Source organism: Balaenoptera musculus, chromosome 21 (assembly GCF_009873245.2).
Source record: "Balaenoptera musculus isolate JJ_BM4_2016_0621 chromosome 21, mBalMus1.pri.v3, whole genome shotgun sequence".
Lineage (NCBI taxonomy): Eukaryota > Metazoa > Chordata > Mammalia > Artiodactyla > Balaenopteridae > Balaenoptera > Balaenoptera musculus.
Genome location: NC_045805.1, coordinates 12822584 through 12850367, shown reverse-complemented (window position 1 = coordinate 12850367; position 27784 = coordinate 12822584). Strand labels below are relative to the sequence as shown.

The following is a 27784-nucleotide window of genomic DNA, read 5'->3' as shown; positions in this document are numbered from 1 at the left end:
GTCCAAAGACCAGTCTGTCAGAAACATTGCTCTAGGGGGGAAAAAAAAGTAGGCAGTTTATTTTGATCAATGTGTCTTATTAACTGACTTTCAGACCAACCTGAAAAGATTACAATAAGTGACAAATCAGTCAATGTACATAACTTTCTTAAAAAGCAAATTGACATAATAAGCAATATACGTGTATGAGTTGCTATTATTAATTCATACTATCATCATTCTAAGTATTTTTTTTCTAAGTAAATCAGAGTCTCTGCCATGATGTTCATTATAAAAGTCAGTTTTGAACTTAATACCCCTCCTATTCCACACTGAATAAACTGTTTTAGTTTATGTAGAACTCATCAAGGACAGAGAGTATGTATTATTTAAATTTCTATCACCAGCCTGTTGCATAGTTCCAGGTACTCTAAACCAAAGCAAGTGCTCAAAATACGTTTGTGAAATCAAACCAAACTGCAGAGACTATGGATTTTATAATGATACTGGCAATGGTGAGTGGGGAATGTGAGACCTTCCTTTTAGAGAGGCCTTTGTTAAAATTATGGAGCCTTGGGGTCTCTTTTTAACAACAAATAAAAAATGGAAAACCTAGGCTCATAGGATAGAAAGCTTAATAATTATAAAGCAATTATTCTTCTGGGGTAAAAAAAAAAAGGGATTATTAGATACACCTGTAGTATATTACATACAAGAAAACGTCTGGAGTTTTCTTCATGCACCACTGTAACCATACCCTTGATAAACTCAGGGGTTTTCCTGCACAGATATAGGAACAAAAAAGATACACACACGCAAAGAAAGAGACAGAGGGAGAAGCAGAGTCCCCTTGCAATCATAATGTCATTACCTTGGGTCTGCATTTGGGATACTCATGGTCACCTGGGAGCACCTTGAAAGAAATCGGTACCCGATCAGCCCTCCGATTGGCACAGAAAGCATCCCAGACAGCTCGATGGATGGCATTATAAACCACATCCAGGCCCGTGAGAGCAACAAAAGCCATAGGCCGACAACATAATTCCACAGGGAAGTCCCATTGTGTGGGGCTCATGTTCAAGGAGTCAGGAAAATTCTGAAATACAAATGTTAATACATTAATAATTAATTTCTTAAAAGCCCACATCCACATCTAACATATGAACCTCCACCATTTGAAAAACATTACAAAAAGGCAAGTCTTTGAGTGTCTACAAACCGTCAAGCAAATCCAAACGAAGAGAGCAAAAGGGCAAACTTTAATTCTTGAATTGGACCTATTAAAATTTAATAACTATTGGTATAATATTTTTAAAAATCTTTCATATACAAGGGTTGCAGTCAACTTTAAGACAAATCACTATTTCCAGTAACATCTCAAAACCACACAAAACTTTGGAATAAGCAGACCAGGAAAGCAGGAGGGTGATCAAAGTACTGATTTCAGTTATAAAGAAAAACAATGATTGACTTATATATACAATAAAGTGCAACTATCTCTAATATCTCTGTAATTGCTAACATCTAATTTCTGATTTCCTGAGATATCATTAAAATAATATGCTAATTATCTAAATAGCTATGTTTTCTCATTTCTCCACAATTAATACAAATGTACTACTTACAGGAAAATCTACAAGGGAAAAGCTAAGAATGAATGGAAACCTCTAGGAGGACATGTTTCTACTGTGCCCTTTAGCTGAGAAGCAGTCTATATCAATCCAAGATGCACTACGTTTTGAAAAGCAATTATATAAAAGTGTTCATTGCGAACAAAATTATTATATTTTAAGAATAATTTCTCATTTTCAAAAACATGTATCATACGGTTGGTTTAAAAGGTGAGCTCCACCAGTATATCATACAGGACTCAAATACAATTTCTGTGAGAAGTTAGGAGCGCTTAGGCCACCACTTGATCAGCAAAACAGTATTTTTAACTGAAAAGTTAATTTAGGAAAGACTCTTAGGCTTCTCACACTTAAGTACTGAAGGAACAATGGGTACTAGATAATTGGTTTGGAAAGCCTATCAGAAACGACAAATGTCCACAATAGACAGAAGTTTTACAATTGCTTAAACAGATATTCTGAGGACAGGATTAAGGTACGAGGGCAAAGGACTGCATATTCAGAAACAGATTCTAGTTCTAGTGAATTTGGGGGGCAAATAAAAAAGAGATGGTCAAAACACAATTTAGGTACCACTGCTTGATCCCAAAGAGTCTAGATTAGAGCCCTAAATACCCACTTCCTTTAATAACCCCAGAGGCTCAAGAGAATTAGCTGTGTCCTTTGAATATGGAGTGGAAATAAGGGGAAACAGAAATGACATTTAAATCACTTAAAATCACAATCCTGTCCAAGAGAAATATAATATAACCTACATAAATAATTTAAAATTTTCTAGTAGTCACATTAAAAAGTAAAGAAAGGGATGAAATTAATTTTAATAATATTCTACTTAACCAATATGTCCAAAATATTATCAATTCAACGTTACTATAAAAGTTATTAGTGAGATGTTTTACGTTTTTTAATACTATGTCTCCAAAGTCTGGTGTGTATTGTACACTTGGAGCACATCTAGCCTATTTCAAATGCTCAATAGCTACCTATGGCGACTGGCTACTATAACAGACAGTGCAGCTCTAAATTACGGTAACTCTGTCCCAAAATAACTGTACGAAAACTGTATCAGAAATTCTTGCCACATTGTACCTTAGAAAGCTTTGGCATTTGAAACGGCTGTGCCTATTCGGTGGCAAAAAATGGGAAGAATATCAGCAAAGGACAAGTACAGAGGTTGTATGGATCTCGATGACAGCCTATAGGAGAAATTTCCAGATCTCCTGGAAGAAACCAATGAAGCAACTAATCAGATTATGACCTGGAAGGAGGTGCAGAAGTAGGAAGTGAACACTCTGGATGGGAGATCGTGTAGTGCAATGGAAGTCGTCTGGAAGCTGGCGTGGTCATAAAATTATAAGGAAGACTCTTAGAAAGAATGACGGATTGCAAAGAAAGGTGACCTAATCAAAGTGGCAGGTTAAAAAAAATAATGCAGTCACTATTTTTTAATTAACGGAGGTTCGGGATGCAGGACACAAGGCCAGTAAGGATGGGATTCAAAGATGTCCAACTACAAAACAATCAAAAGAGGAAGGACAGTTTGGGGCCGGGATGGTGAAACAAAAGCTGATGTTGAGGTTGTAAAGCAACAGCCCAACTTAGGAAAGGATACCGCCCCAGGGTCGCAGAATCCTGCTCCGGTAGCTCCAATGAAGAAACCCTGCAGCTTCTAAAGGCAGACGCTATCTTCCTCCTCTCCTCCCCTAACCCCCTTAAACCTGGAGGCCCTAGAAATAGGTGCGTCTTTTCTTTAGAAGCTAAAAGAGAAATGCACTCGCTGATGCTGTACGAAATCACAGGCCCCAAACCAGCATCGTTAAGCGGTAGCAATCGCCCTCGGCGGTCTCGCCTAGCCCCACTGGTCTCCCGACCCGGACTCACCCAGGCCGCACGCTCCGAGCCCGCTGCAGCTGTGGCCGGTCGCCGCCAGCCGGGGGAGAACCAGGGGAAGCAGGCGCGGGGTGGGGGGGCGGGTCACAAAACGCCGGGGGTCGTCCCTACGGCCACCGCCCCTGAGCCGGTGCCCACAAGCGAGACTTCCCAGTGCCCACCCGCGCAGGCACAGGAAGCACTTCCTGGGCTTGACTGACAGCGCTCTACGCCAATCGCCGTCCCGGAACTCTACGCTGCTCCACGAAGCGTAAGGAAGACGCTCCGCTTCCTAGAGGAGCAGGAGCTGGGGGCGGGGAGAGAATGAGCCAATAGGAGAAGCGAGAAGGAGGGGGCGGGGTCTCTGTCGTTACCGCCTTTCTGCCTCGCCTCCGACTCGCTGGCTCTCCTGTTGCGGAGGCTACCGGCTCACCGCTCGCAGCCCTCCGCCGACGGCTTCGCGCTGCCCGGGGATCGGGAACCCGCGAGACTCTCGTCTGCGGTGCTAAGGGTGTGCCTCAGCAGCCCAAGGCGCGGAAGAGGGACGCCCCGGCCTTCGGGCCACTGCCCTCGCTTTATTTTCGTTGTCGCGAACGCCGTCCGCCCGGGAGGCGCCCCGTGACCGGCGCGATGAGTGCCAACGAGGACCAGGAGGTGAGTCCGGGTGGACGATCCTTTCCCGCGCAGGCGCGGTGCCCCTCCCCGGCCCCGCACGTGCCCTCGCCTCTACGGCGACAGCCTGGCTGAGGCGCCCTAAGTTTGCGGGTGTCTTGCGCGGGGAGGCGCGGCGCGCCTACCTGGGTAGGGGACCACCTCTGCCTTTCCCCCGCACTGCAGTTTTGAGTTTTGCAAACCCTGGGGTTCCCCCAGGTCTCCTGATAACGAGGGCGAGTGTCCTTGGCCCGCGACCCGGTGCACTTGGCTCGCCTTAAATCCCGTGCGTTGTTCAGCGCCTGTGTTCTGAGTTAGGCTCCTTGGGAATCTAATCACCTTTACATTTTAAAATCTGTTGGCTGGTAGAGAAAGTTAATTGAGTTAGTTAAATTTCTGGTGCAGGGAAATAATGGCACTAGTGTCTTCTGGACATGTTGCTTGGTGGAAGGAATCATTTAATGTACCCATCTGACAGTTGTCCAGTATCCGGATACGAAGTCTGTTTTGACCATCCATGTACTACCGGAATTGTATGGTTTACACTCAGGTATTTTCTCGTGAAATGCCACTTTGACATTGAATCATATGATATTAGAGTTGTAAGTAGGAGTTCACTTTTCATTTAGAGTATACTGCTTGAAAGTTAGCACTTTCAAGTGACACATGTCATGGAATCTCGGGATTGGAAGTTACCTTTAAAGAAGACCCAAAATTCAACAAGCTATGATGTCTGAATCCTTCTAAAATATTCTTTCTTTAAATTTTTTAAAAATATTTATTTATTTATTTATTTTTGGCTGGGTTGGGTCTTCGGTTCTGTGCGAGGGCTTTCTCCAGTTGCGGCAAGCGGGGGCCACTCTTCATCGCGGTGCGCGGGCCTCTCACTATCGCGGCCTCTCTTGTTGAAGAGCGCAGGCTCAGTAGTTGTGGCTCACGGGCCTAGTTGCTCCGCGGCATGTGGGATCTTCCCGGACCAGGGCTCGAACCCGTGTCCCCTGCGTTGGCAGGCGGATTCTCAACCACTGTGCCACCAGGGAAGCCCCTAAAATACTCTTGCCAGTTGAGTTTCTAAGAAGGCGTGAACAGTTCTTACTGTGTAGCATGGAGCGTATAGTGTAAGGTTTCTCAAAGTTTGGCCCGTGGACCACCGCCTAGAACCTTCTGGGTGGTTGTTAGAAAAACAGTTACCTGCACTGTAGCTCAGATTTACTGAATTGAATTCCTGCGGTGAGAACCAGCCATCTCCATTTAACAGGAAAATAGCACCTTCTTCCACAGGACTGGCCTTCAGATGTTTGAACACCATTTTCCTGCCCAGTTTTTCAGACCTCCTCCTCTCATACCAACTGGTTCCTTTCAGCTCTTCTCCGTTTGTTCATTCCTTTTAGTTCCTTCACTCTTCTGGAATTGTGTATCTGTGGACACATGATAAGTTTATTTATGTTCTTTTTTTAAAATTTGGGCTTTGCAGTTTTCTACAGTTAGATTTACTGTTAACAAAAACCCTTAAAGCGCTTTATGCAGAGCAGTTGTCTTTCATCTTCTGCTCTGTATGTTTAGGTACCTAAGGACAAGTTCTTCTACTTACCCTGTAAAGTTTCATCTTGTTAGATTGTTTTTAAAGGGCTTTTAAATCTCTTCTTCTGCTGCCAGCGTGATTCACTATCCCATCAAATTGTCATCCACAAATTTGATAAGCCTGCCTCCAATTTTTGTTCCTGTCCAAGTCATTTAATTGAAATATGGGAAAGGATTAAGGACAGAAGGAGTAGCACTACATTTTGAGTAATGTTGTTTTTCTAATCTCATCTCAGTTATTCCTTGATCCAGTTTGAATTCTTATATGTTTTTTCTGTGAAGGTAGCAAGAGAAACCTATGGGGCCTTGCTGAAGTCCAGGTAGACTGTTTTGTCTCTTTCCCTAATGTACCAATCCAGTCACCCTCTGTAAGAAGGGTTGTGAACATATATCTTGTTTTTCATATTCTTGCCAAGTCGTAGGGGCTACTCCTTAACTCTGCTGGGTCCTCGCAAACTCTTTAATGATCTGTCTTAAAACATTGTCCATGTAGGTCAAACTCACCATCGTGTAGTTTGTAGAATTCTCAACATGCATCTTTTTGAAAACTAAAATATCTGCGGAAGTGCAGTCTTTCTTTTCTTTACCTCTTCTGAGGTCTTTGTCAGTAATCACAACAGTGATGGGGTCTTCTCATTTGTAAGCCTACAGCGTTATAAGAAGAATTTCCAGGGCTTCCTTGGTGGCGCAGTGGTTGAGAATCTGCCTGCCAATGCAGGGGACACGGGTTCGAGCCCTGGTCTGGGAAGATCCCACATGCCACAGAGCAACTAGGCCCGTGAGCCACAACTACTGAGCCTGCGCGTCTGGAGCCTGTGCTCCGCAACGAGAGAGGCCGCGACAGTGAGAGGTCCGCGCACCGCGATGAAGAGTGGCCCCCGCTTGCCACAACTGGAGAAAGCCCTCGCACAGAAACGAAGACCCAACACAGCCAAAAATAAATTAATAAATTAATTTAAAAAAAAAAAAAAGAAGAAGTATTTCCAGCCAAGGATTGCTAGTTGCATTTTCTCTTGCAGTCCTTTTTCCCATCTTGGATAGATACTTGTCAACCTCTTTCTAACTACCATTTTTTAAAAGTTCTTTTTATTGTCCGTAAGTGTTTTTTCAAGTTTTGTATGCTTCTGTGGTAGGGATTACAAATATAAATAGTATGTGTAAATCATGGGGAACGACTCTGTTTCATACTTCTCGTCCGCAAGTTTAATGTTCTTTCTACCCAAGGCTAGCCTTTAGCAGAGTGAGAAAGCACAGGCTCTGGAGTTGCTTTAAACTGAATCTTATTTTCTTCCCTAGTAGGAAGGAGAAAACAGTAAGATCTTCATAGGATTGATGTGAGAATTAAGTGAGATAATCCACCGCAAAATGCTTAGCGGTGCCTGGCGCATAGTGTTAAAGAAAGGGTTAGGATTGTGATGTGTTAGTATACGCACCTGGGTCATAAACGTCGAAGGCCATGTAAGTCAGCCAAGTTTTATGCTGTTGAGTGGACTTGAACCAGAAACAAAAGATCCTCTATTTCTAATCCATTTATATGACTAAACAACGCTCATGTGATTCATTTCTTTCAGATGGAACTGGAGGCATTGCGTTCTATTTATGAAGGAGATGAAAGTTTCCGGGAATTAAGTCCGGTTTCATTTCAATATAGGGTAAGACCTGGCATGAATAGAAGCACTTACTACTTTGTTGGAAAAGACGAAAGTTGCTTTTTAAAATGCTGGGGGCGGGTGTTGTTTTGTTTTTTTTTAATTTAGTGGTTTACATTTATTATGTCTTTGGATTTGCTGAAGCATTTAAATGAAAACTCATCACCATGACATGAGTTATTTTCAACTTTTGAAAACTTAATTCAGAAACTTTTAAAAACTAAGATAAACGTTTTTATTGTAAGAGAATTTTAAAATGTTAGAAACAGAAGAAACATTAGAAATTATGTGGTTTTACCTTCTAATCTTAAAGATAACTTCTCAGTCCTAACTTCTCAAGCTCCCACAGCTTATATTGATAAATGTTGGGGATAAAATCCAGGTCTCTAGTCCAAGTCTAGCATTCTTTTTACTACCCTATAATTTAGTCAAGAAAAGTTGATATTTTCTTAATTCTGTATTAGAAATGTGCGTGAATGTTTTATGAGTCTGTGAAATGTCAATTTTTCTTTAAAATAAAGGTTGCTTATAACTCGTTTTCAACGTGGAACAGTACCAGTATTTTATTTTATAAATAAATAACATAAACCGTTCATCTGAATGATTTTAAGTAGTAGTGGGTGGTATGGAAAACTTTTTTTATAAAAGACTTATGCAGGATTTATGGTTGTTAACATTGTCACCATTTAAAATAAATTGTTTGAGAAATGGTCCTTATACATGATTGTTATCGACTTCACAGGAAGTAAATCCCTTATAGTTATTTTTTTTTAGAAACTCCCCTCTCTGCTCAATGCTTCTCAGTTCCCTTTCAAGCTCCACAGTCCTTACACCACTCCACGTATATACAGCAGAGCCTTTTAATGGCTGGAGGTAACAGTGGAGTTAAGCCCTGGGCCCTTCTGTTTGAATCCAGCCGTCCCCGCAGACTTCCCCAGCCACGGCCCCTGTCCCCGAGCAAATGGGAGAGTCCCCTGTGCTTCCCCAGATGTCCGTGCTGACACCAGCAGCTACTCACTGAGCACACAGTCTCCAGGATGCCATAGGACGTGTGTGTGTCCTGTCGGGTGGACACACTGATGCGACCTGTAGGATGGATTTCTGGGCAATGGAGTGTGACGTTTGGACACAGTGAGCTGAGTCACAGGACCTGGGGTTCGGTTCTGGCTGAGTCCTGGTCACGCCCTGGGTTCCTGCACAGACAATGTTAGCAGCCTTCTCAGTGACTCTCCCCTTTCCGTTCTTACCGCAGCTTCCCTGGTGCCGCTTCACCACTAGGCCTCCCGCTACTACTAGCCGGCTCTCTGAAATACAGCATGAGTTATCCCGCTCCTCTGTTTAAAAAGGTTTCTCCATTCCTGTAGAATGAGGACGAAACCCCTCAGCTTGACACCCAGTGCCTTCTGTTTGCTTCGGACTGTGTCTGCAGACTTTCCTAGCGCTGGCATCTGTTAGACGTGATACCTCGTTAAATGTTTCGCTGCATTGTCATTGATGCTCTGTCTTGGGACACATTGTTTGCTCTTGCCCTCACCTCGCATCCATCATCCATCCCGCTCCTCCGTTAATGCTTGCCCCAAGCCTCCTCTGTGACGTACGTGGGCCACGTCTCCTCTCTGTCCCCTGACTTCAGAGTAGAATCGATAGTCCCCATTTCCTCATGCCATGTTCTGTCCCTTCGGAACTTTTCATAGTGCTACAGTTTAGTGAGTTGTCTGAAGGTCTGTCTCCCTTGAAGACAGTAGTGGTCTTGTCTCTTGGGTAACGCACAGTGTGAGGCGTGTGGCAGTTTGTTTCTACATACACTTTGAGTAAGGATTTAGTGATTGCATAAAGCAAGTAACTTTTATTTCTTTTTTTTTCCTACTGTACAGTGGAGTTCCCTGTGCTATACAGCAGCTTCTTATTAGTTATCTGTTTTATACCTGTTAGTGTGTATATGTCAATCCCAATCTCCCAATTCATCCCACCCACCACTTTTATTACTTTTTAATTATCTCTACTTAAAACACAAGCATAAACTGATGACGTCCATTATGCAGGTAATCAACTTAGGTAAGTATAGCAACAGATCCCGAAGTTTAGTTGACATAATTTCTAAGCCTCACCTTATATTGATGTGGGGTATGATTGAGGGTAAGGAGATGTGAATAAAAACATTAGTGGTCAGAAAATAAAAGTGAGTCAAGTAACAATTTGGGGTGAAAATTTTTTAAGTCTTTTGACTGATGTTTAATATTAAGTATTTAAAAACCCACAAAGCAGCACATATACTAAAAATACTACAGAAGAGATTAGCATTGCCCTGTGCAAGAATGAGATGCTGATTCATGAATCATTCCATAGTTTTATTTGAAAATCATCATTCTGCAACAACCAATGTGATGATTGTTTCAGGCAAGGATCCTTAATGGATACTGAAACCTTTGGGTGAAAAGTTGTTGAGAAACAAGCTACGCACATGGTTTTGTAGTATCACCCACAGATTGCTTCGTAATTACAAAATGAAAAAGATACCTTTCCATTGAAGAGGTCTGGAGAATATCACCCTAACCAAGTGATCAAACTTGGTGTCACCACTAATGATTCCGGAAGATCTTATGTGCCTCATTATTTGGTGCTGGGGGAGTACACCACATCGCCTACCCAGTATCTTTATCAAAGCCATTTACCAAAGCCGTTTAGTCTGAATCTGAACAGAGGAAACAGTCAGTCCTGATCTGGGGACTTATACAAGAAAACTGGCCTAGGTTCTTTTTGTCATGAAAGACATTTAGGAGGTGGGTTGGGTACTGGGGACTGTTGTAAATTAAAACAGAATAAAGAGATCTGACAACCAGATGTAATCCACGATCCTCGACGGATTATGGATTTGGGTGTTGAGGGAGTGCTTTGTTAAAGGACACTTTAGATATGATTGGTGACTTTTAATATAAGTTATAATTAGATAATATTTTTGTATCCATGTTGAATTTCTTGGGTGTGGTAATGGTTTTGTGGTTATAAAGGAGAAGGTCCTTATTCTCAGGATACTTTAGTTTAAGGACATTTCATCACGTCTGCAGTTTACTTTCAAATGGTTCAACAAATGCCAAAGGAAAAAAATCACATACATTGGGGAAAGGGAGTTGGTCCTGTAGTGGAAGAAAGAGAAGGCAGGTGGAATAATAGGTATGTGGGGAATAAGATACGTGTCAGTGAGTGTTCATTGTTCTATTCTAGTTTTTCTGTAAAAGTTTTCGAAGTAAAAAGCTGGGAAGAGCAAAAGAAATAGAAAAGACATCTTAAATTCAGGTCAAATAGGTGATCAAAAGATACAAACTTCCAACTATAAAGTAAATAAGTCGTGGGGATGTAATGTACAGCATGGCGACTGCAGTTGATAATACCCTATTGTGTACTTTGAAAGCTGCTAAGAGAGTAGATCTTAAAAGTTCTCATCACAAGAAAAAGAAAATTGTAACCGTGTGTGGTGATGGATGTTAACTAGATTCATTGTGGTGACCATTTTGCAATATATACAAATGTTGAATCATGTTGTATACCTGAAAGTAGTATAATGTATGCCAGTTATACATCAATTAAAAAAATTTTTTTTTTAAATAAATTTATTTATTTATTTTTGGCTGCATTGGGTCTTTGTTGCTGCACGCCGACTTTCTCTAGTTGCAGCGAGCGGGGGCTACTCTTCATTGCAGTGCACGGGCTTCTCACTGCGGTGGTTTCTCTTGTTGCGGAGCACGGGCTCTAGGCCTGTGGGCTCCAGTAGTTGTGGCTTGTGGGCTCTAGAGCGCAGGCTCAGTAGTTGTGGCACATGGTCTTAGTTGCTCTGCGGAATGTGGGGTCTTCCGGGACCAGGGCTCGAACCTGTGTCCCCTGCATTAGCAGGCGGATTCTTAACCACTGCACCACCGGGGAAGTCCCTAAAAATTTTAAAAACTTTTTCAGGAGTTGCTGTCCAGCCTAAGGCACTCCTTTCCCTTATCTCTCTACCCTTTCCTTTTTTCTATAAATTTTACATTTCATTTTCTACTTTCTTGGGATTGTGCTAATGCATATCAATTTACCTGTTCTTAAAGCCTCTCATGATTTAGCAATTGGAAAACTTAAGACAAAAATGAGGTGTTTCAAGTTTGTGGATTTTCATTTTTGTCCATTCTCTTCTTGTTCCCATAGTTGATGTCTTATCTTTGTCCTCAGAAAGCTTTGATATAACAAAAAAATACATGTATCAGACATAATCTGGGGGCTGGAAAAGATTGGAGGGCTGATGAGAGAGACAGGCCATGGACATCAGGTAAAGCTGTTAAAATAGCCTAGGAGTGAGTTAAAAGACAGACTAATAAAAGACTGAGCCCTCACCCTGTGCTGGGTCTTAGCCCATACCCCGGAGCTTTTCAACATATGACATGACTGATCTGATCACGAGCATTAGAAAGAAGTCATTTTAAAGATCATCATTTAATATTCTGCCTTTGTAGCACTTTTTACAAGCCTAAGATTTCCCTTTTCTTCAGATAGGTGAAAACGGTGATCCCAAAGCCTTCCTAATAGAGATTTCCTGGACAGAGACCTATCCCCAGACACCTCCAATCATATCTATGAACGCCTTTTTTAACAACACCATGTGAGTAGTGTTTCGTTTTCATGAGGTTTTTTTTGTTGGGGGGCGGGGGCAGGGTAACTGTCTCTTTTACTTTTCTCTTAGCAATGTATTTCTTGTGCATTGCAGATCGTCAGCTGTAAAGCAGAGCATATTAGCCAAGTTACAGGAAGCAGTGGAAGTGAATCTCGGGACGGCCATGACCTACACGTTGTTTGAATATGCCAAGGACAATAAAGAGCAGCTCATGGAGAACCACCGTCCTGTCTGTTCCGCTGTGAGCAGGGGATTCACTTTCGCCATATTTTGTTTGTTCTGGTTTTACTCTGCTCGTAATTCATTTTTACTATTTTATTATTTTTTTAAAATTGGAGGGAGACTTTGTGTTAGATTTAAAATGATGGTTACATCTGAGTTAAATAAGAACAATGAATTTTAGATTTCTTAGTGTCTACTTATCTTTAAAAATGAAATTATATTCTCTAGATTTTACCCTTCACATAAGCCTAGAATACTTCATGGGTGTGCCAAAACTGAGCTGTGTAGAACCAAATACTTTTTCAAGTTTATTTAACGTCTTCCTAAAGCTCAGATAGAAGACTTCTTACATAGTGCTGAAATACATATGAAATTACGTACTTTCTCCATGAGGCTTATTTAGTTGTAAGTAGTCCTGCCACAGTTCAATTGGAACGTGTTGCAGCTTAAGGAGACTTCATTAAATAGGAAAAAATTATTATTTTTTATTTATTTATGGCTGTGTTGGGTCTTCGTTTCTGTGCGAGGGCTTTCTCCAGTTGTGGCAAGTGGGGGCCACTCTTCATTGCGGTGCACGGGCCTCTCACTATCACGGCCTCTCTTGTCGCGGAGCACAGGCTCCAGACACGCAGGCTCAGTAATTGTGGCTCACGGGCCCAGCTGCTCCGCGGCATGTGGAATCTTCCGGGACCAGGGCTCTAACCCGTGTCCCCTGCATTGGCAGGCGGATTCTTAACCACTGCGCCACCAGGGAAGCCCAGGAAAAAATTATTTTATTTCTAGAATTGTTTTAGGAAATAATCATCTTTTATGACCTTAAGCAGGTATGTGTTAGACCCCTTTGCACCAAGTCATGCACTCCAAGACCTTCAGTGGTCAGTATCAGTTGAGTTTTGTCTTGTAAACCAAAGGCCACAAGCAGTTCTGGCTTCCGTGTTCCCCATGAATACAAGTGGACACTGAGAGGCAGCTGGAGAAGCAGTGGAGGGCGGTAGATCCTGGACCGGGGGCCAGACCGCATGGCCCTGAGCATGCACTCCTTTGCTGTGTGACCTTGGGCAGTTTCTTAATCTCTCTGTGCTCAGTTTTTTCATTTTTAAAATGGGGATTATAATAGTATCTGCCTCGTGAGATTGTACTAAGGATCAAATCAGTGATAGCTGTACAACATTTATGGCAATGCTTGGCACGTAGTAAGCGTTTTAAGTTTTGTCTATCTGACTACATGACCCCAGATATTTAAAAAATTTCCTTCATTTCCTCTGGGAACCAGGAGGTTCTAAGTAGGCATATGTGATTTTTCTAAGGACATATTTAACTTTCAAATAATGGCACATTAACTGAATTGTAAAATTACCTTGGCACTTCAGAGCTTCAGCATAATCCTGGTATCAGATCTTGTTTCTCAGGGACCTGGTTATAACAGTATAACTAATATTATGGCCTTCAATGTGAACTTTTAGGAGAGTGAAACCAATAATGTGCTAAGGTTCCTGATCTAATAAATGAATATAATAATAAAGGATTCTTTTACTTCACAAACCTAAAAATTGTCAACTCATTTCAGGATGTAGCCATATTTAGTGTAATTCAGTAAGTGTTAAGGCTTGAGTCTAAGAATTTGTTCTTTTTTTCTAGACGTCCATAAGCAATATCATCTCAGTTGAAACTCCTAACACAGCCCCATCAAGTAAGAAAAAAGACAAAAAAGAACAACTTTCAAAAGCCCAGAAACGTAAGCTGGCAGATAAAACAGGTTTGTGTTATTTTTTTCTCTTTTATAACACACATAACTGGATTGCTTTTTGGTATGATATGGATGCTTAATAAGTATATTTAGATTTACAAGATTAGTTCTCTATACTCTTCATTCTTGGAACATTTGGATCAGAGACTGTTTTAGGTCACAGACGTATATTGAAAATATTTACTACCACTTTACCACAAGAGATAAACATTTGAGAAGAAGGTAAAGTGGCAAAGTAACTATAAATGAGTCTGAAGATTGTAGACCATTAGAATAGTGTACAGATGTGTGTCCTACTGGTACCCTCTCTGACATGTTTGGAATTTTCCTGTTTGTTTACCTTTATGACAGATAAGTGTATTTTTGAAATTTTTTTGAAATATAGCTTTTATTTGAAATGAAGTTTGGTATACCATCAGATCTTAACACAATAAATAATTTAATGTTTTCGTAGTTGACTTACTTATACAACAAGATTTAAGAATATATATTTGGTCCTTTTTCTTTATTTAACCTAAAACTTTGCAAATTGACATCAATCTGTAAACTTTTTTCCCAGTTAAGGAAAATGAGGACATTACCATGTGTGCGTATAGATATTTCTATCCACATACACAAGTGTGTACGTATACTTAGGTCTGTATGTGTGTGTTATTGCTGTATGGTTACAAGCTGCCCTTTATTAAAAGAAGTGACCCTTTTACTTTGGTGAAGAGGTTTAAAATAATACCCTTTCTTTTATAAAGTGATGGTAGTTTTTGGTTGTTTATGTTTTGTTTAATGTCATTTGTGGCAAAATAAAAAGAAAGCAACCGTGTTGGCCCTCAAAATACATTTTTTGCGATCGTATTGGTTTATGAAATAGAAAATCTGGGACTCCATTATACCTACTGTCAAAGCAGATTAAAGTATAAACAACTGAAGCGGTAAATTGTTAGCCATTACAATCTGTTTTTTAGAATTTTGGTTCATCTCTTTTCAGAACGTTTTAGCATGTATTTCAGTTAGTTTGTTACTGTTGCTTTCACACATAATGATCTACAGTTGTTCCCTTTCATTACTATCTGCCTACCTCCCTCTCCTTGGTGATGCCCACCTAAAAGTCCTTATCTTCCTATAAGTATGGTGCAGGAGCTTGTGACTTGAAACTTGCATTCTAAATAAAACTTTAATGGGACAGTCGTGGCATTGTGGGTAAGTTTTGGTTACCAAAATTGGTGATCTGTCCCCGTGCCCCCTTATAACCAGTAACCAGTGAGATAAGATTCTTATTGGCATGAAGGAGAAAAGAGCCATTAGCATCTAAAATTGAGCTCCAGTGATATTATAGCTTTTCTCCTATAAGAATCACAGGGTTAGTTTCTGTTTCTCTTACTCTACAGTTAGTGTCCTTGATTTGAATGCAGATTTTGAAAGTTTCATAAAATGAGGCATATATAGATATATCAAGCAAAGAGGAAATCAAGACATTTTAAATTGAAAATTTTTAGACTGCATTTATTAAACTATTTTTCAAATTTGAATATTCTATTAAAAGAGTGAAATTACTTCATAAACTATAAATTCTTATAAAAGGGTTGCGCTTGCTTTTAAGCACTCCCAACAGGTTAAAGCCCTGATTAAAGAATGTCAGATTAAAAAATGGATATTTTATCAGAGCACAGCAGTTAGTAAATAAGTTGGCCCGGCCTCCTCTTAGGTTTGCAGGCAGACGTGTTGAGAAGGCCTCTTGTCTTGAGCCTGCTTCCTGGCATGAGCACTAACTCACAAAAGAGCAAACTGACACAACTTCTCACTTCAGTAAGCAAGGACCTTTTATTATTTAAATTTTTAATACATTTGTTGTGTAGAGTAGTATATAAAATCTTATTTAAATTTAAATATTACTGATTGGTCTTAGATATAAAGTTAGTGTTTTCATCCTTTAGATCACAAAGGAGAACTTCCTCGAGGTTGGAACTGGGTTGATGTGGTGAAGGTATGTAATATTTATATTCCAGTCTTCAAAAAATTGTGACAGTTATTGCCATCAAGTAATGAAATTTATATCTTCCATTTTCTCCCCTTCAACCTTTGGATTTTACTGGGATGTCTGTTTCCTTTTTCACTTTCAGCATGTAAGTATTTTTGAAATATCTTTCACATTTTTCTCTTCCCTACACCCTCAGTTTTAGGTTTTCTTTTTTTAATAATGGAAAATCTGTAGAAATGAGTTATAACTACAGTAAAGTGTGCCTGTTTATGTAAGTACATCTTAAGAATAGACGTACTAAAATATGACTCTAAATTATAGATAATATGGAATTTGAAACAAGTCATGAAAAGGAGTGCTTTGATTTCTTAGTGGAAGTTAAGTATTTTTTTAACGGCAGACCCTAAACGTAATATCCCACCATCGTCAAGAAAGATTTTCTGTTTTTGTTGTTGAAAATTGTTTACTTTCCACTTGGAACTTTTTGTCCCCTTCTCTCTGGGTTTTTTTTTGCCTTACTCGTCAACTGATCCTTAATACAGTAAGTTAATGCCCTGTCTAGGACTTCATGAAATGAGTTTTCATTCCAATTAGTGTCACTACTGCTGTGTGGAGTAATTAATATGATCCAAGATTAGGATTAATGAGGACCCACAAGTATGGGTAATTTAAAAGCAGTGTATTCTTAAAGTTTATTTTGAAGCCAGCTGTTTGGGCCATAGGATGCCTTTTCTATAGAACCTGTTTGAAGTAATTTTTGTGCTTCTAAAATCTAGTACAAAAATATTACCTGAGAGTAGAGAGCCATGAGCCACAACTGGAATAAAGAAACACAGTACACGCAGACCTTGTTTTATTTCAGTTCACTTTATCTTGCTTTGTAGATACTGTTTTGTACAAATTGAAGGTGTGTGGCAATCCTGCATTGTCAGATGATGGTTTGCATTTTTTAGCAATACAGTATTTTTTGATTAAGGTGTGTGCATCATTTTTTTAGACATCATGCTATTGCACACTTAATAAACTACAGTATAGTGTAAACATTTATGTGCACTGGGAAACCAAAAAATTCGTGTGTCTCGCTTTATTGTGATGTTTGCTTTATTGCGGTCGTCTGGAACCCAACCCGCAAAATTTTGAGGTCGGCCTTTACTACTTCTTGCCTTCCTGGGAAGAGGCTGACCCTATACAAGCCATCTGTGTGGGTGAAGCTTCTCTGGCGTTCTCTCATGGACTTGGGCCCCCGCCACTGATCCGTGATGGATACTTACCATTGTCCCAGGTGCACCTGTATTTATCTCACCAGCTAAGTCTGCTCTCCCCTTAAAATGCTGCCTGCTCCAGAGGAGCTGTCTCCCAATCAGAGTAAGGATCCATCTTTTTGGTGTGGCGCCTCCCAGCCAAGCATGAAAAGGAGAATAATCTGGGTCATCTCAAGTGATCATGCTCCTTTTTCCCGAGAGCCAGAAGTGTCGTTTTCAGTTTTTTTGTTTTTGTTTTTGATGTGGACCATTTTTTAAAGTCTTATTGAATTTGTTACAATATTGCTTTTGTTTTTTATGTTTTGGTTTTTTGCATGAGGCATGTGGGATTTTAGCTCCCCAACCAGGGATTGAGCCCACACCCCCTGCATTGGAAGACGAAGTCTTAACCACTGGACCGCCAGGGAAGTCCCCAGTTTGTTTTTAAGAGAGACCTTCTTAATATAAATTAGAATTTTAAGCCAAAAAAGAAAGTAAAATTCAAATAATCCAGTAAGCTTGGGAGATGGGAGAGAGATTTTTAAGAAGGAGCTTACCACCTAGACACGGTTTGGACTCAGAATCCATTACTCTAAACCAGTGGTTTCCACATGTGGTCTTTGGAGGCCCTCTCGGAGGGACTGTCAGGTTCAAACTCTTTGCATCAAAATAGTAAGATGTTTTTGCCTTTTTTACTCTTCCTCTCGCACATGTACAGTGGCATTTACGAGAGGCTGCATGAAGTGTGATGATGCCATCACTACGTTCTCCTATTAGAGCACTAATGGAATGTGTGCTTTTATATTCTTGCGTTTTCCAGAATTTTCTAAGATAGTAAGTAGGTTTAGGATCTAAGTACGTTCATTTCTGTGTTCACTCCGTTTGTTCCTAGTACTTGGACTGTTTTTGTTGGCCATTTTCCATTATATCTGTCTTACTGTAGAAGCAGATTTGTGAGAACCCAGCTATCTTCTGTTGAGCTCGATAATAAAGAGATTTGCAAAAATGTAAAACAACACTACTCTTCACTTTAAGTTTTGGTTTTTTGTTTTAGAAAATGCAGTTTTTCATTTTTAAAATGTGACTGGGTTGTCATTATTGTTATTTTTATTTATTTTAAAATTTATTTTATTTATTTACTTTTTTTTTGGCTGCGTTGGGTCTTCGTTGCTGCACGCGGGCTTTCTCTAGTTGTGGCGAGCGGGGGCTACTCTTCATTGTGTTGCGCGGGCTTCTCATTGCGGTGGCTTCTCTTCTTGTGGAGCATGGGCTCTAGGCATGCGGGTTTCAGTAGTTGTGGCACATGGGCTCAGTAGTTGTGGCGCACGGGCTTAGTTGCTCCGCGGCATGTGGGATCTTCCAGGACCAGGGCTCGAACCCATGTCCCCTGCATTGGCAGGTGGGTTCTTAACCACTGCGCCACCAGGGAAGCCCCTGTTATTTTTACATGAATTAAATTTCTCATCTTTCACATGCAGGTGGGTATAATGTATATTTTAAAAAACAAAAAACAAAAAACCTCTTTAGGATTCTCAATTTTTAAGAGTGGGAAGAGGTCCTGGAGCCAAAATGTTTGAGAAGCGCAGTTTAAGACTTGTATCACGTTTTCAAAACTAACTGTAAGAATTATCTAGTTCAGATGATAAATCTTAAGTGTTTTATATAATTTTAAAATTTTAGAATTTATTATTTGTAAAAAAACAAAAATAGAAGAATATCATTCATTTTATAAATGGTACCTTTTGTATACTCTTGGTTCCAATTTGTTTCTTGGAAAGCTTCAAGGGATTTTTTTACCTCTCTTGTTCTGTTGAGGTTATGTTTTCAAAGAATCCTGTTTAAAGTAGCTGAGGCTAAAGTTGAAAAGTATTTCCATATGGTAGAAGCTGTAGATGGTGCAAGTTACTTGAACCTTGTTGCCTGTTGTTCTATTAACTGTAAATGTTGACTTTTGATATGATGTGGAAATAGTGAACTCAAATAATATGATAGCTTAAATTTGTTGAATATTTCTTTCATCTGTTTTTATAGTTAAGCAAAACTGGCTCTAAAGATGATGAATAGCACTTGGAATTGGAGACGAGGGAGGAAGAGCATCCTTTAAAAAGTAAACTGGGTTCCAAATCTTTCATTACTCTTTTCTGGTATTGAGGTGGCTTTTTATAAAACCATGTTTTTGTATGTTTCTTACGTAAAAAAATGTTTTAAGCTGAAAGTTCATGAAGAGATCTGGTTGTATTAAATTACTTTCACAAACTTGCCTTAATAAAAGGTGAAAATGTTACTGTTTAATATACTTTATGAAGCCAATTGGCCTTTGTAAATGGGCAGATATGGGGAATTATAAATCATCGGTGTTGATTTATGTGATCTTATTCTGGTGGATGTGATTTTTTTAAAGGAGTATGAAGCCCTTTTCAAATTCTCATCCCAGTGGAGGAGAAGACTGAGTGAACGGTGCGTTCACAGCATGATCCGTGTGAATAGGCTTCTCGTCTGTACATCTTCATCCCTTCCTTCTCTTAATTACTGAAGCGTAAATTGCTTCAGAGAAATTTAAATACTAGTATTTGAACTCTATACATAATATTCTTTGTAGTTCCTTTTTATTTTTCAAGGGTGAACTGCTTTTTAATAAATGAATATGTTTATACTTTCCTTCTGGTTTGGGTTATGATGTTTGATCATGAGAGCTTTCAATGGTATGTGGAATAGGAGAAAGAAAAATAAAAAAAAAAACCAAATCTGCCGAATACATTAGAAAGCATTTGACTAGAAGTGCTGGTTCCTATTTAAAACCGTTCTCTTTGCTGCATATACCAAAATGGGAGTAAAAGATGCCTTAATATTTAATTTTTATATTGTTAGAGATAATGGTTTTCATAAATTCCTATTTATCTGTTGTTGTGTATTTTTAGTTGTTTGATAACTGAGTTCTTCTAAGTGGTTTCACATAAAACCACATTTCAAGCTTTGTTTCTTTCCAAGTATCCAAATGTATGTCTCAGCCCACTCATCTTTGTAAAAATAGACATAGAGGTCTTTCAAATGCTGTTTTAGCAGGAAGTTACTGATGTGTATGTGCAGTTTACAGTGATTCTGTATATACTCCCCAGCTTCAAAAACACTTAGAACTGCTGCTGTGGTTTCTGAAAGAGTCAGTTGTTGGTTACTCAATTACACCTGTGCAGCTCGGGTCTGAGTTTTTAAAGAATAGTTAACTTTTAAAGAAGTTTCTTTATCAAAAGAGCAGTTTGAGTTATAGCCATGGTTTTTGCTGGGTTAACATTGGCTTCAGTTAAATCGTTTCAATTATAAAGTAAGTATAACTGGTGAAGAAGCTTGTCTCATTTTTAAATGCTGAATCACATTTTATTTCTTGAATTAATGCGATAGAAACGTCAAAATTCCGGACCACTGGAATATGCCAACTTTTTTGTTTTGGGGTTGTGTGTATAGTTTTTGTTGTGCTGATTTGTTTGCTTGTTTTTTAAAGAAACTGAAACTGCTATGTCTGCTAGTGGAAGAAAATGCTTTGTTTTGCTCTGAAGATTCTGAAATTATTCAGGCATATCGTGGTTCATCAATTACAAAGAATAATGCTAGTTAAATGCCAATGAGCTATTTTTACTCTTTTTATACGAAATGTACAAATTTCGGGGGGGGGGGTGATGGTGGCAGCGGTGCCTCTTACTACCTTATGTAAAACACTTGAACATTTTCATCAATATTGCCATCATCTGTTTAATACTCCCAGTATATTTTCTCAACGTGTTTACCTAAAGTTGTATGGAATGACATAATAAGCAATAAAATCTGAATTACACCCAGTGATGTTTCTACATGTTTTATTTCACATCACTTGAGAGAGAATTGTTGGTTCTATAACTGCACAGACTTAACGGTACAAGATGTACCATCCAGCTAGAAACTGTTCCAAATGTTGGACTGAAAAAGGTTTTTTAAATGAACTGATGAGAGGGTAAGATATACTCAGAGTCTAAAAAATTAAATGAAAGTTGGAAGCTTCAGTTTTCACAGCCTCAGGGGGCCCAGAAGACAGGAGATGAAGTCCAGGATCAACGCAGGGTAGGGAGGCATAACACATGCACACACACACAGCATGCATGAGGCTGAGACGTGTCCCCCATGGGGGCCCTGAGGAAGAGTTCTTGTCTTGAACTTTGGTTCTGGGTGTAGTAGAAAATGTCAGTGTACATACATGTACTCTCCTGCACTCACAACAAGTTATCTCATACTTGGGTTTCAGCCCAAATTCCTCCCCCATGTGGGTAATCTCAAAAAAACCCTCAAGCCAGGGTGGTACCAGGTGGGTAGAACCTCTGTTCAACTGCTAGAAATGAGCACAAATCCACTCTGAAATGTTGAACCCACCTTCAGTCCAGACCTCCAAAGAAGCCCCACGGAATGAAAACAGAACAAGAGGTGTTATCTGGTAGGAATTACCTGGTAATCTATGATTCTGAATTTCAGTGTTTTTGATTATTTGACAAAATCAGGAAGTGATGTATGGTCTAAAGTGTTTTTCAAACTGCACTTTGTGATCCATTAGTGAAGAAATTAATTGTCTTTACCAGCAGTTTTTCTAATGGAATGGACTAGAATAGGATTAAACAGAAAATACCAGTATACACTGCATGTTGTAAGGGTATTTGGGGGTGTTATGTGTAAGTATTATGTAAAATTTATTTCTTAAAGTGAGTAATGGTGAAAAAAGTTTGAAAGCCGCTGATGAAAGTGTACAAAAGATGGAACAAATTTTATATGAAAACCGTTAATTTTTAAAAAGACAAAATATGCCTTTCAGAGTGCTAATAACATTGGTCGTTAATTTTGCATTATTACTGAAGACCAATTAAGTAAAGCCACATTGCATAGTGTAATGGGAAAGGAGCAAAACATTTGATTTGGAGTAGGATTTTTTTAATGACTTTGTCCTGCAAGAATCTTCATTATTAGAGATTTACAGTTTTTGCTTATATGAAGAACTGAAGAGAACACCTAAGAGCTAATACCTGAGTAAATAAATAAATCATTTTAATAGCTTTAATTTCATACTGATAAGAACCAAAAATAAGAAAATTAGTTCAATTTTCCCACCATTTCTAGAGGTATGATCATTTTCTTCCTGGGTTTCCTCTATTAATCCAGTTTCCAAAATAAATTATAACCTGCTGATGGTGGTGATAAAATAGACAGGAAGCACCCCCACCCCTGCCCATTTTCCCCTGTGTGTTACTGCTGGCAGCTGGGAAGTTCGAAGTGACCTTGCACGTTTCTCTGCAGCCTTCTGGTGCTATAAGAGGTTTTTTCTGTGGATCCCACAAAGATTTGGCCTGTGGGGACACTCTTCTTGATGCTTGAAACAACAAACCGTCTCTATGATCAGTTCTTTCTTATTTCATTCATAAAAGAGAATGCAAATTATAAAAGGAAACTGTCCCCAGGGTTGGGGGGAGGGGGCAGGAGGAGGATGCAGATGAAATCATTTTGCTTCATAATTAAGTGGTTAGAAATTAACCTTGAAAGTTTTAATCTATGACAGCGTGTAGAATGCAGAAGGAGATGAGAAAGGCTTTCATGCATGGAATTACAGAGGACGGGCCTCAGCAGCCTCACGGTGTGTAGACTGAAGACTCCTTTGCCCTTCCCTGCTCCAGAGCTGCATTCTGCAGCTACTGCAGGGTGACACTGCATGTGTGTTTTTACAGAGGGCAGTAGGTGTTCTGAATCACTATCCACCTCATTTGTGAAGGAACAGACTGAGGCTTGGACCCTTGTATCCTCGGAAAATCTGAATCCCTCTGAGGTTTCAGTGGATGCAAACACTTTATTAATTCCTACATTCTTTTCACTGTCTGTTTTGAATTCTTAAAATCACGCCTTTTTCAAATTCTACCCAATAGGATGATTTTTTTTTAACACAAATGTGAAAAATTAAAAGTGAAAACTTTTCCTCCTTTTTCTGTCCTATTTCTCTGAAGATTACTAAATCTAGGATTTGTCAGTTGGCCATTTCATTCGATAAATGCAGAATACACTAAATATTCTTCCCCTTCCAGGGGCTGCTCGAAGATAAAATTTTTAATTGGTGGATGCTATTTATTTAAAATTCTCATGATAACGGAGAAATCATGGAGTGGTTATAAGAATGGCCATCCATCTGCTAAAAGAAAAACTTCACTCCCACTACATGCTGACAAATGCCATCTGTTAAATTTTTCCCTTAGTTTCTTTTTCTCCAAGTCTTTTTTTTTTTACTCTGAGTAAGGTGGACAGCCTCTAGAGGGGTTTTTTTCCCCAGCTTTATTGAGCTGTAATTGACATATAACATTGTGTAAGTACAACGTGATGATTTGATACACTTATCACACTATGATTATTTAACACCTCCATCTGTTCATATAATTATTTTTGCGTGTGGTGAGAACAATTAGGATCTATTTGCCTTGCTAAATATAAAATACAGTATTGTTAACTGTAGTCTCCATGCTGGACGTTAGATCCCCAGAACTTATTCATGTTATAGCCGGAAGTTTGTACCCTTTGACCAGCATCTCCCAACCCTCCAGCCCCTGGCAGCCACCATCTACATTGTTTCTACGCGTTCAGCTTTTTTCGGATTCCACATACAGATCGTAACAGTGTTTGTCTTCCTCTGTCTGGCTTATTTCACTTTAGCACAAGGCCCTCAAGTTCCATCCATGTTGTCACAAATGGCAGGATTTCCTCTTTCTCATGACTGAATAATATTCCATCCTATCGAGGGCTTTGAGCACAGGAGTGAGGCGATCTGACTTTTGTTTCAACAGTTTATTGTGGCTTCTGTGTTGGGGATGGACTGAAGCAGAAGGGAAGGCAGGGAGAGACCAGTGGGGAAGCTGTTGCAGAAATGCGTGTGAAAATAACGATGGCTTGAACTAGGATGGGAGGTGGAGGTGGGTGAGCGGTGATCAGCTTCTCGATGTGTGTTGAGAGAACTGCTCACAGGATTTGCTAACGGGTCAGATGAAGGATGTGGGAGAAATAAATAGACGCGTATCAGTAATGATTCCTAGGGAATTCCCTGGCAGTCCAGTGGTTAGGAGTCTGCGCTTTCACTGCTGAGGGCCCGGTCGGGGAACTAAGATCCCACAAGCCGTGTGGTGCCGGCCAAAAATCAAATAATAATGACTCCTAAGCTTTTGACCTGAGCAATTGCAAAAAGTCAGTCTTGGGCTTCCCTGGTGGCGCAGTGGTTGAGAATCTGCCTGCTGATGCAGGGGACACGGGTTCGAGCCCTGGTCTGGGAAGATCCCACGTGCCGCGGAGCAACTGGGCCCGTGAGCCACAACTACTGAGCCTGCGCGTCTGGAGCCCGTGCTCCGCAACAAGAGAGGCCGCGATAGTGAGAGGCCCGCGCACCGCGATGAAGAGTGGCCCCCGCTTGCCGCAACTAGAGAAAGCCCTCGCACAAAAACGAAGCCCCAACACAGCCAGAAATAAATAAATAAATAAAGCCAGAAAACATCTTAAAAAAAAAAATAAATAAAAGTCAGTCTTGTCAGAGACATTAATTCTCCCTAAATTATCCTACAAATTTAAGGTAATCTCAGTGAACTCGCAACTTGATGTTTTTTTTTTGCAACTTGACTTTTAAAAGAAAAAAAAAAAGCTTATTCTAAAGTTCTTAAGGAAAACCAAGCACACTGAAACAGCCAGAAAAAAATATTGAAAAAGAAGAGTAATAAAGCAAGATTAGTTCTACCCATTAGTAAAACATACTTCAAGCAACAGGAATTAAAGTGATAAGGTACTGGCACCTTCTCTGTTCAATGAAATAGAATAGAATCCAGAAATTGACCTAAATATATACAGTAATTCATGATATCTCTGTAGAAAATACAGTTTCTTCAATAACTGGTATTAGAACAACTGGATAGCCACCTGGGGGGGAGGAAAGGAAAGGCATTCCTATCTCACTATTTACATCATAGTAATTTCCATAGATCAAGGGAAAAAAAATGATTCTTAAGTATATAATTTCAGAATGAGACGACCTTCCTTATATTGGACACAAAACCCTGAAGCCGTAAAGAAAATGCTAAGTTGGATGACGTAAAAATGAAAAAGTTCTGCATAGAAATAATTTCCATAAATAAGACAAACAACAAACTTTATTTTTCTTTTTGAAAAAAAATTTAATTTTTGAAAGAAAAATTACTTTCAATATATATACGTAGTAAAAGCTCTTAGAAATTATCAAGAGAAATTATCAAGAGAAATACGAGCAAAGAATGTGACAGTTTTAGAAAAGGAAATGTAAATGACTTAAAGAAAAAGATGTTCACTCTCATAATAAAAGAAATGAAATCTGCAGTGAGATTCCATTTTTCTCCTATGAGATTGGCAAAGACTGAAAAGTTTGGTAATACCATTTTGGAAGTTGTGAGGAAACAGGCTTTCTCCTACAAAGTTTTTTGAGTGTAAATTATACAACCTTTATGAAAGACAATTCAGCAATGCCTGTCAAAACCACAAATACCGTTGGTCCAGAAATTCCACTTCTAGGAATTGTTCCCACTTCTATGCTTGTCTATGTGTGAAATGATCCGTGTGCATGGATAATGTCCTTTACTATTACTCGTCCATGATCAGTATCAGTATCTTTAGGTTTATCCTGGATGAAAGGCACCAGATTGGATCTGGGATCAAATCCAATGTGGTAGAGTGACTCTTAAGCTTTTGACCTTAGCAGCTGCAAAAAATCAATTGTTAGAGATATTAATTCTCCTTAAATTATCCTATAAATTTAAGGTCAACTCAGTGGTAGAGTGAAAAGGGCATTTGCATCAGAATCAAGCAGATGTATTAAAGGTATGCCCTTCCGCATTATTCGTGTGAATTTAAGTAAATGATGTCTCTCAGCCTCAAGTACTTCAACTGTAAGATGGGGACTTACTGGGAGAAGCAGACCACCGTGAGGCCCGAGGACCCCACGTGTCTTTGCGGAGATGCCAACCTACAAGGCCTTCCCATCCTCCGTCCCGAGCCCTTTGTGTAGCTGAGTCACACGGGCCACCACTGTGACTGCAGTGCACCCTGCTTGCCCCGCTGGTCGTGGGACTGGCTTGTCCACTCTTGCTGTAAAGGGTGCTGAGCCCTTGGCCCTGGACCTCAGCTCCAGCACAACCCACAGCTGCCGTCGGGCCCATCCCATGGGATGTAGGGTCAGGGACACTGGTTCCATCACGCTGAGCTGCTGTCACTTGCTGTGCTGAGAGTAATAAACTACCTCACTCTGGTCCGTGGAGTCTTGTTTACTTCCCAAAACTGTGGCGTTATGGCCAGTCGATCGGCTTGCTTGCTTTGTCACCTCCTTTGGAGCCTCGTTACTTCTTGCCATCCTCTATGAGGCTGGGGTTCTTCCCTTGACAGGAATAATAAATAGTACCTTGAATTGAAAAGTTGTTATGAAGATTAGAGAAAACATTTGTAAAGAGCCTAAAATCGTAATGGGTACAGAGTAAGCAATAAGTGGCAGTTATTATTTTAAAAACAAATACTTTGTCAACTTGGTTCTTCAAATCAGATGTCCTTGAAGATCAATATCAAATGTTTTCTAGTTTATAATCTGGGCTATCTATCATTCCCCTATATAGATAAATGAAATAGAGAAAAATGCATTTTTAAAATTTATTTTTTATTGGGGTGACGTTAGTTTATGTTTCACGCGTCCAACATTAAATTTCTACTTCTGCATACCCCACAGCCTGCTCACCACCAAAAATGGAGTTTCCATCCATCACCATACAGTAGACCCCCTTTACCCATTTTGCCCTCCCCACCCTGGCCCCTGCCCCTCTGGTAACCACTACTCTGATCTCAATATCTGTGTGTTTGGTTTGGTTTCGTTTGACAAATACATTTTCCAAACCTGTGTTTTCCTAACTGGTTCACAACCCAACGCATGAGTGGGTATAAATTCAATTGTGGGCTTCCAACAGCAAGTTTTTTTTAAATGAACAGAATAGAGTAGAATAGAATAGATCAGAACACAATATACATTCTAAGAGTAGATAAAGTTCTGTGAAACATTTCCAGCTTGTTTTAGAACCAGTGTGTGTTTATATTCTGGGCTGCGGTGGAAGATGTACTGTGAGTTCTATTTCCTAAAAATTGAAAACCACTTTTCTAAATCCTAAATTGCTGCTTGCCTTAAACGCCTGTGAGGATTTCAATGGAATTCGATCAGATAATCCTGTGTTTAACCAGAACGCTGCTTAGTTGGGACCAAAGATGGCAGAAAGTCTGCAGGAGTGAATTCTAACAAACCAGCTGCCCGGAGCGTGGCCGGGGTGCTTTATTCTGACACCGGTCCATCTAACAGAGTCCTGAGAGTTCAGGTTAAGAGATCGCAAGAAACATCCTACCACTTTCATTGTCAGCAAATGGATCCTTGCTTTAAATTTTTAGTTTCCTTCAAATTTGTAGCAGCATCATGCATTTTATTTAAGCTTCCTGTGTCCTTAATACGCTGCAGAATTAGCTAGTGTCCCACTGTTTCCCACCTGAGCTGTCCCTCTGAGTCATTCTAACCACA

General features: G+C 39.8%; 2 protein-coding genes and 1 non-coding gene across 7 annotated transcripts in view; 2 read left to right on the top strand and 1 right to left on the bottom strand.

Annotated features, from left to right (window-relative positions):
* Positions 1–3671, bottom strand: part of TRAPPC11 (trafficking protein particle complex 11) — a 41703-nt gene extending 38032 nt beyond the window's left edge. Inside the window, exons 1-2 of one of the 2 annotated variants that reach the window (XM_036838748.1) lie at positions 3492–3671; positions 851–1075 (exon numbers count right to left, since the gene is read on the bottom strand). In XM_036838748.1, the coding sequence (XP_036694643.1) occupies positions 851–1054 (204 nt within the window). In that variant the 5' untranslated portion in view covers positions 1055–1075; positions 3492–3671. Of the gene's footprint in view, positions 1–850; positions 1076–2699; positions 2719–3491 lie in introns of those variants that run through there. The other variant, XM_036838747.1, reaches the window with a different exon arrangement.
* A 168-nt stretch (positions 3672–3839) lies between these two features.
* Positions 3840–21011, top strand: RWDD4 (RWD domain containing 4). Of its 4 annotated transcripts, XM_036838749.1 has the most exons (9): positions 3843–4133; positions 7283–7363; positions 11878–11987; positions 12093–12240; positions 13860–13977; positions 15897–15946; positions 16083–16085; positions 19213–19288; positions 19583–21011. In XM_036838749.1, exons 1-8 carry the CDS (start codon positions 4110–4112, stop codon positions 19243–19245), a joined length of 567 nt encoding a protein of 188 aa, XP_036694644.1. In that variant the 5' UTR covers positions 3843–4109; the 3' UTR covers positions 19246–19288; positions 19583–21011. The 4 variants fall into 4 exon arrangements, with proteins under 4 accessions (XP_036694645.1, XP_036694644.1, XP_036694647.1 ...); XM_036838750.1 differs by lacking the exon at positions 16083–16085 and having other exon boundaries at positions 3840–4133; XM_036838752.1 differs by having other exon boundaries at positions 3845–4133; positions 11882–11987; positions 19213–21011.
* LOC118888100 lies at positions 9603–9710 on the top strand. Its single transcript, XR_005018245.1, has one exon. It is a non-coding gene; the product is annotated as a U6 spliceosomal RNA (small nuclear RNA).
* Positions 21012–27784: the final 6773 nt, after the last annotated feature.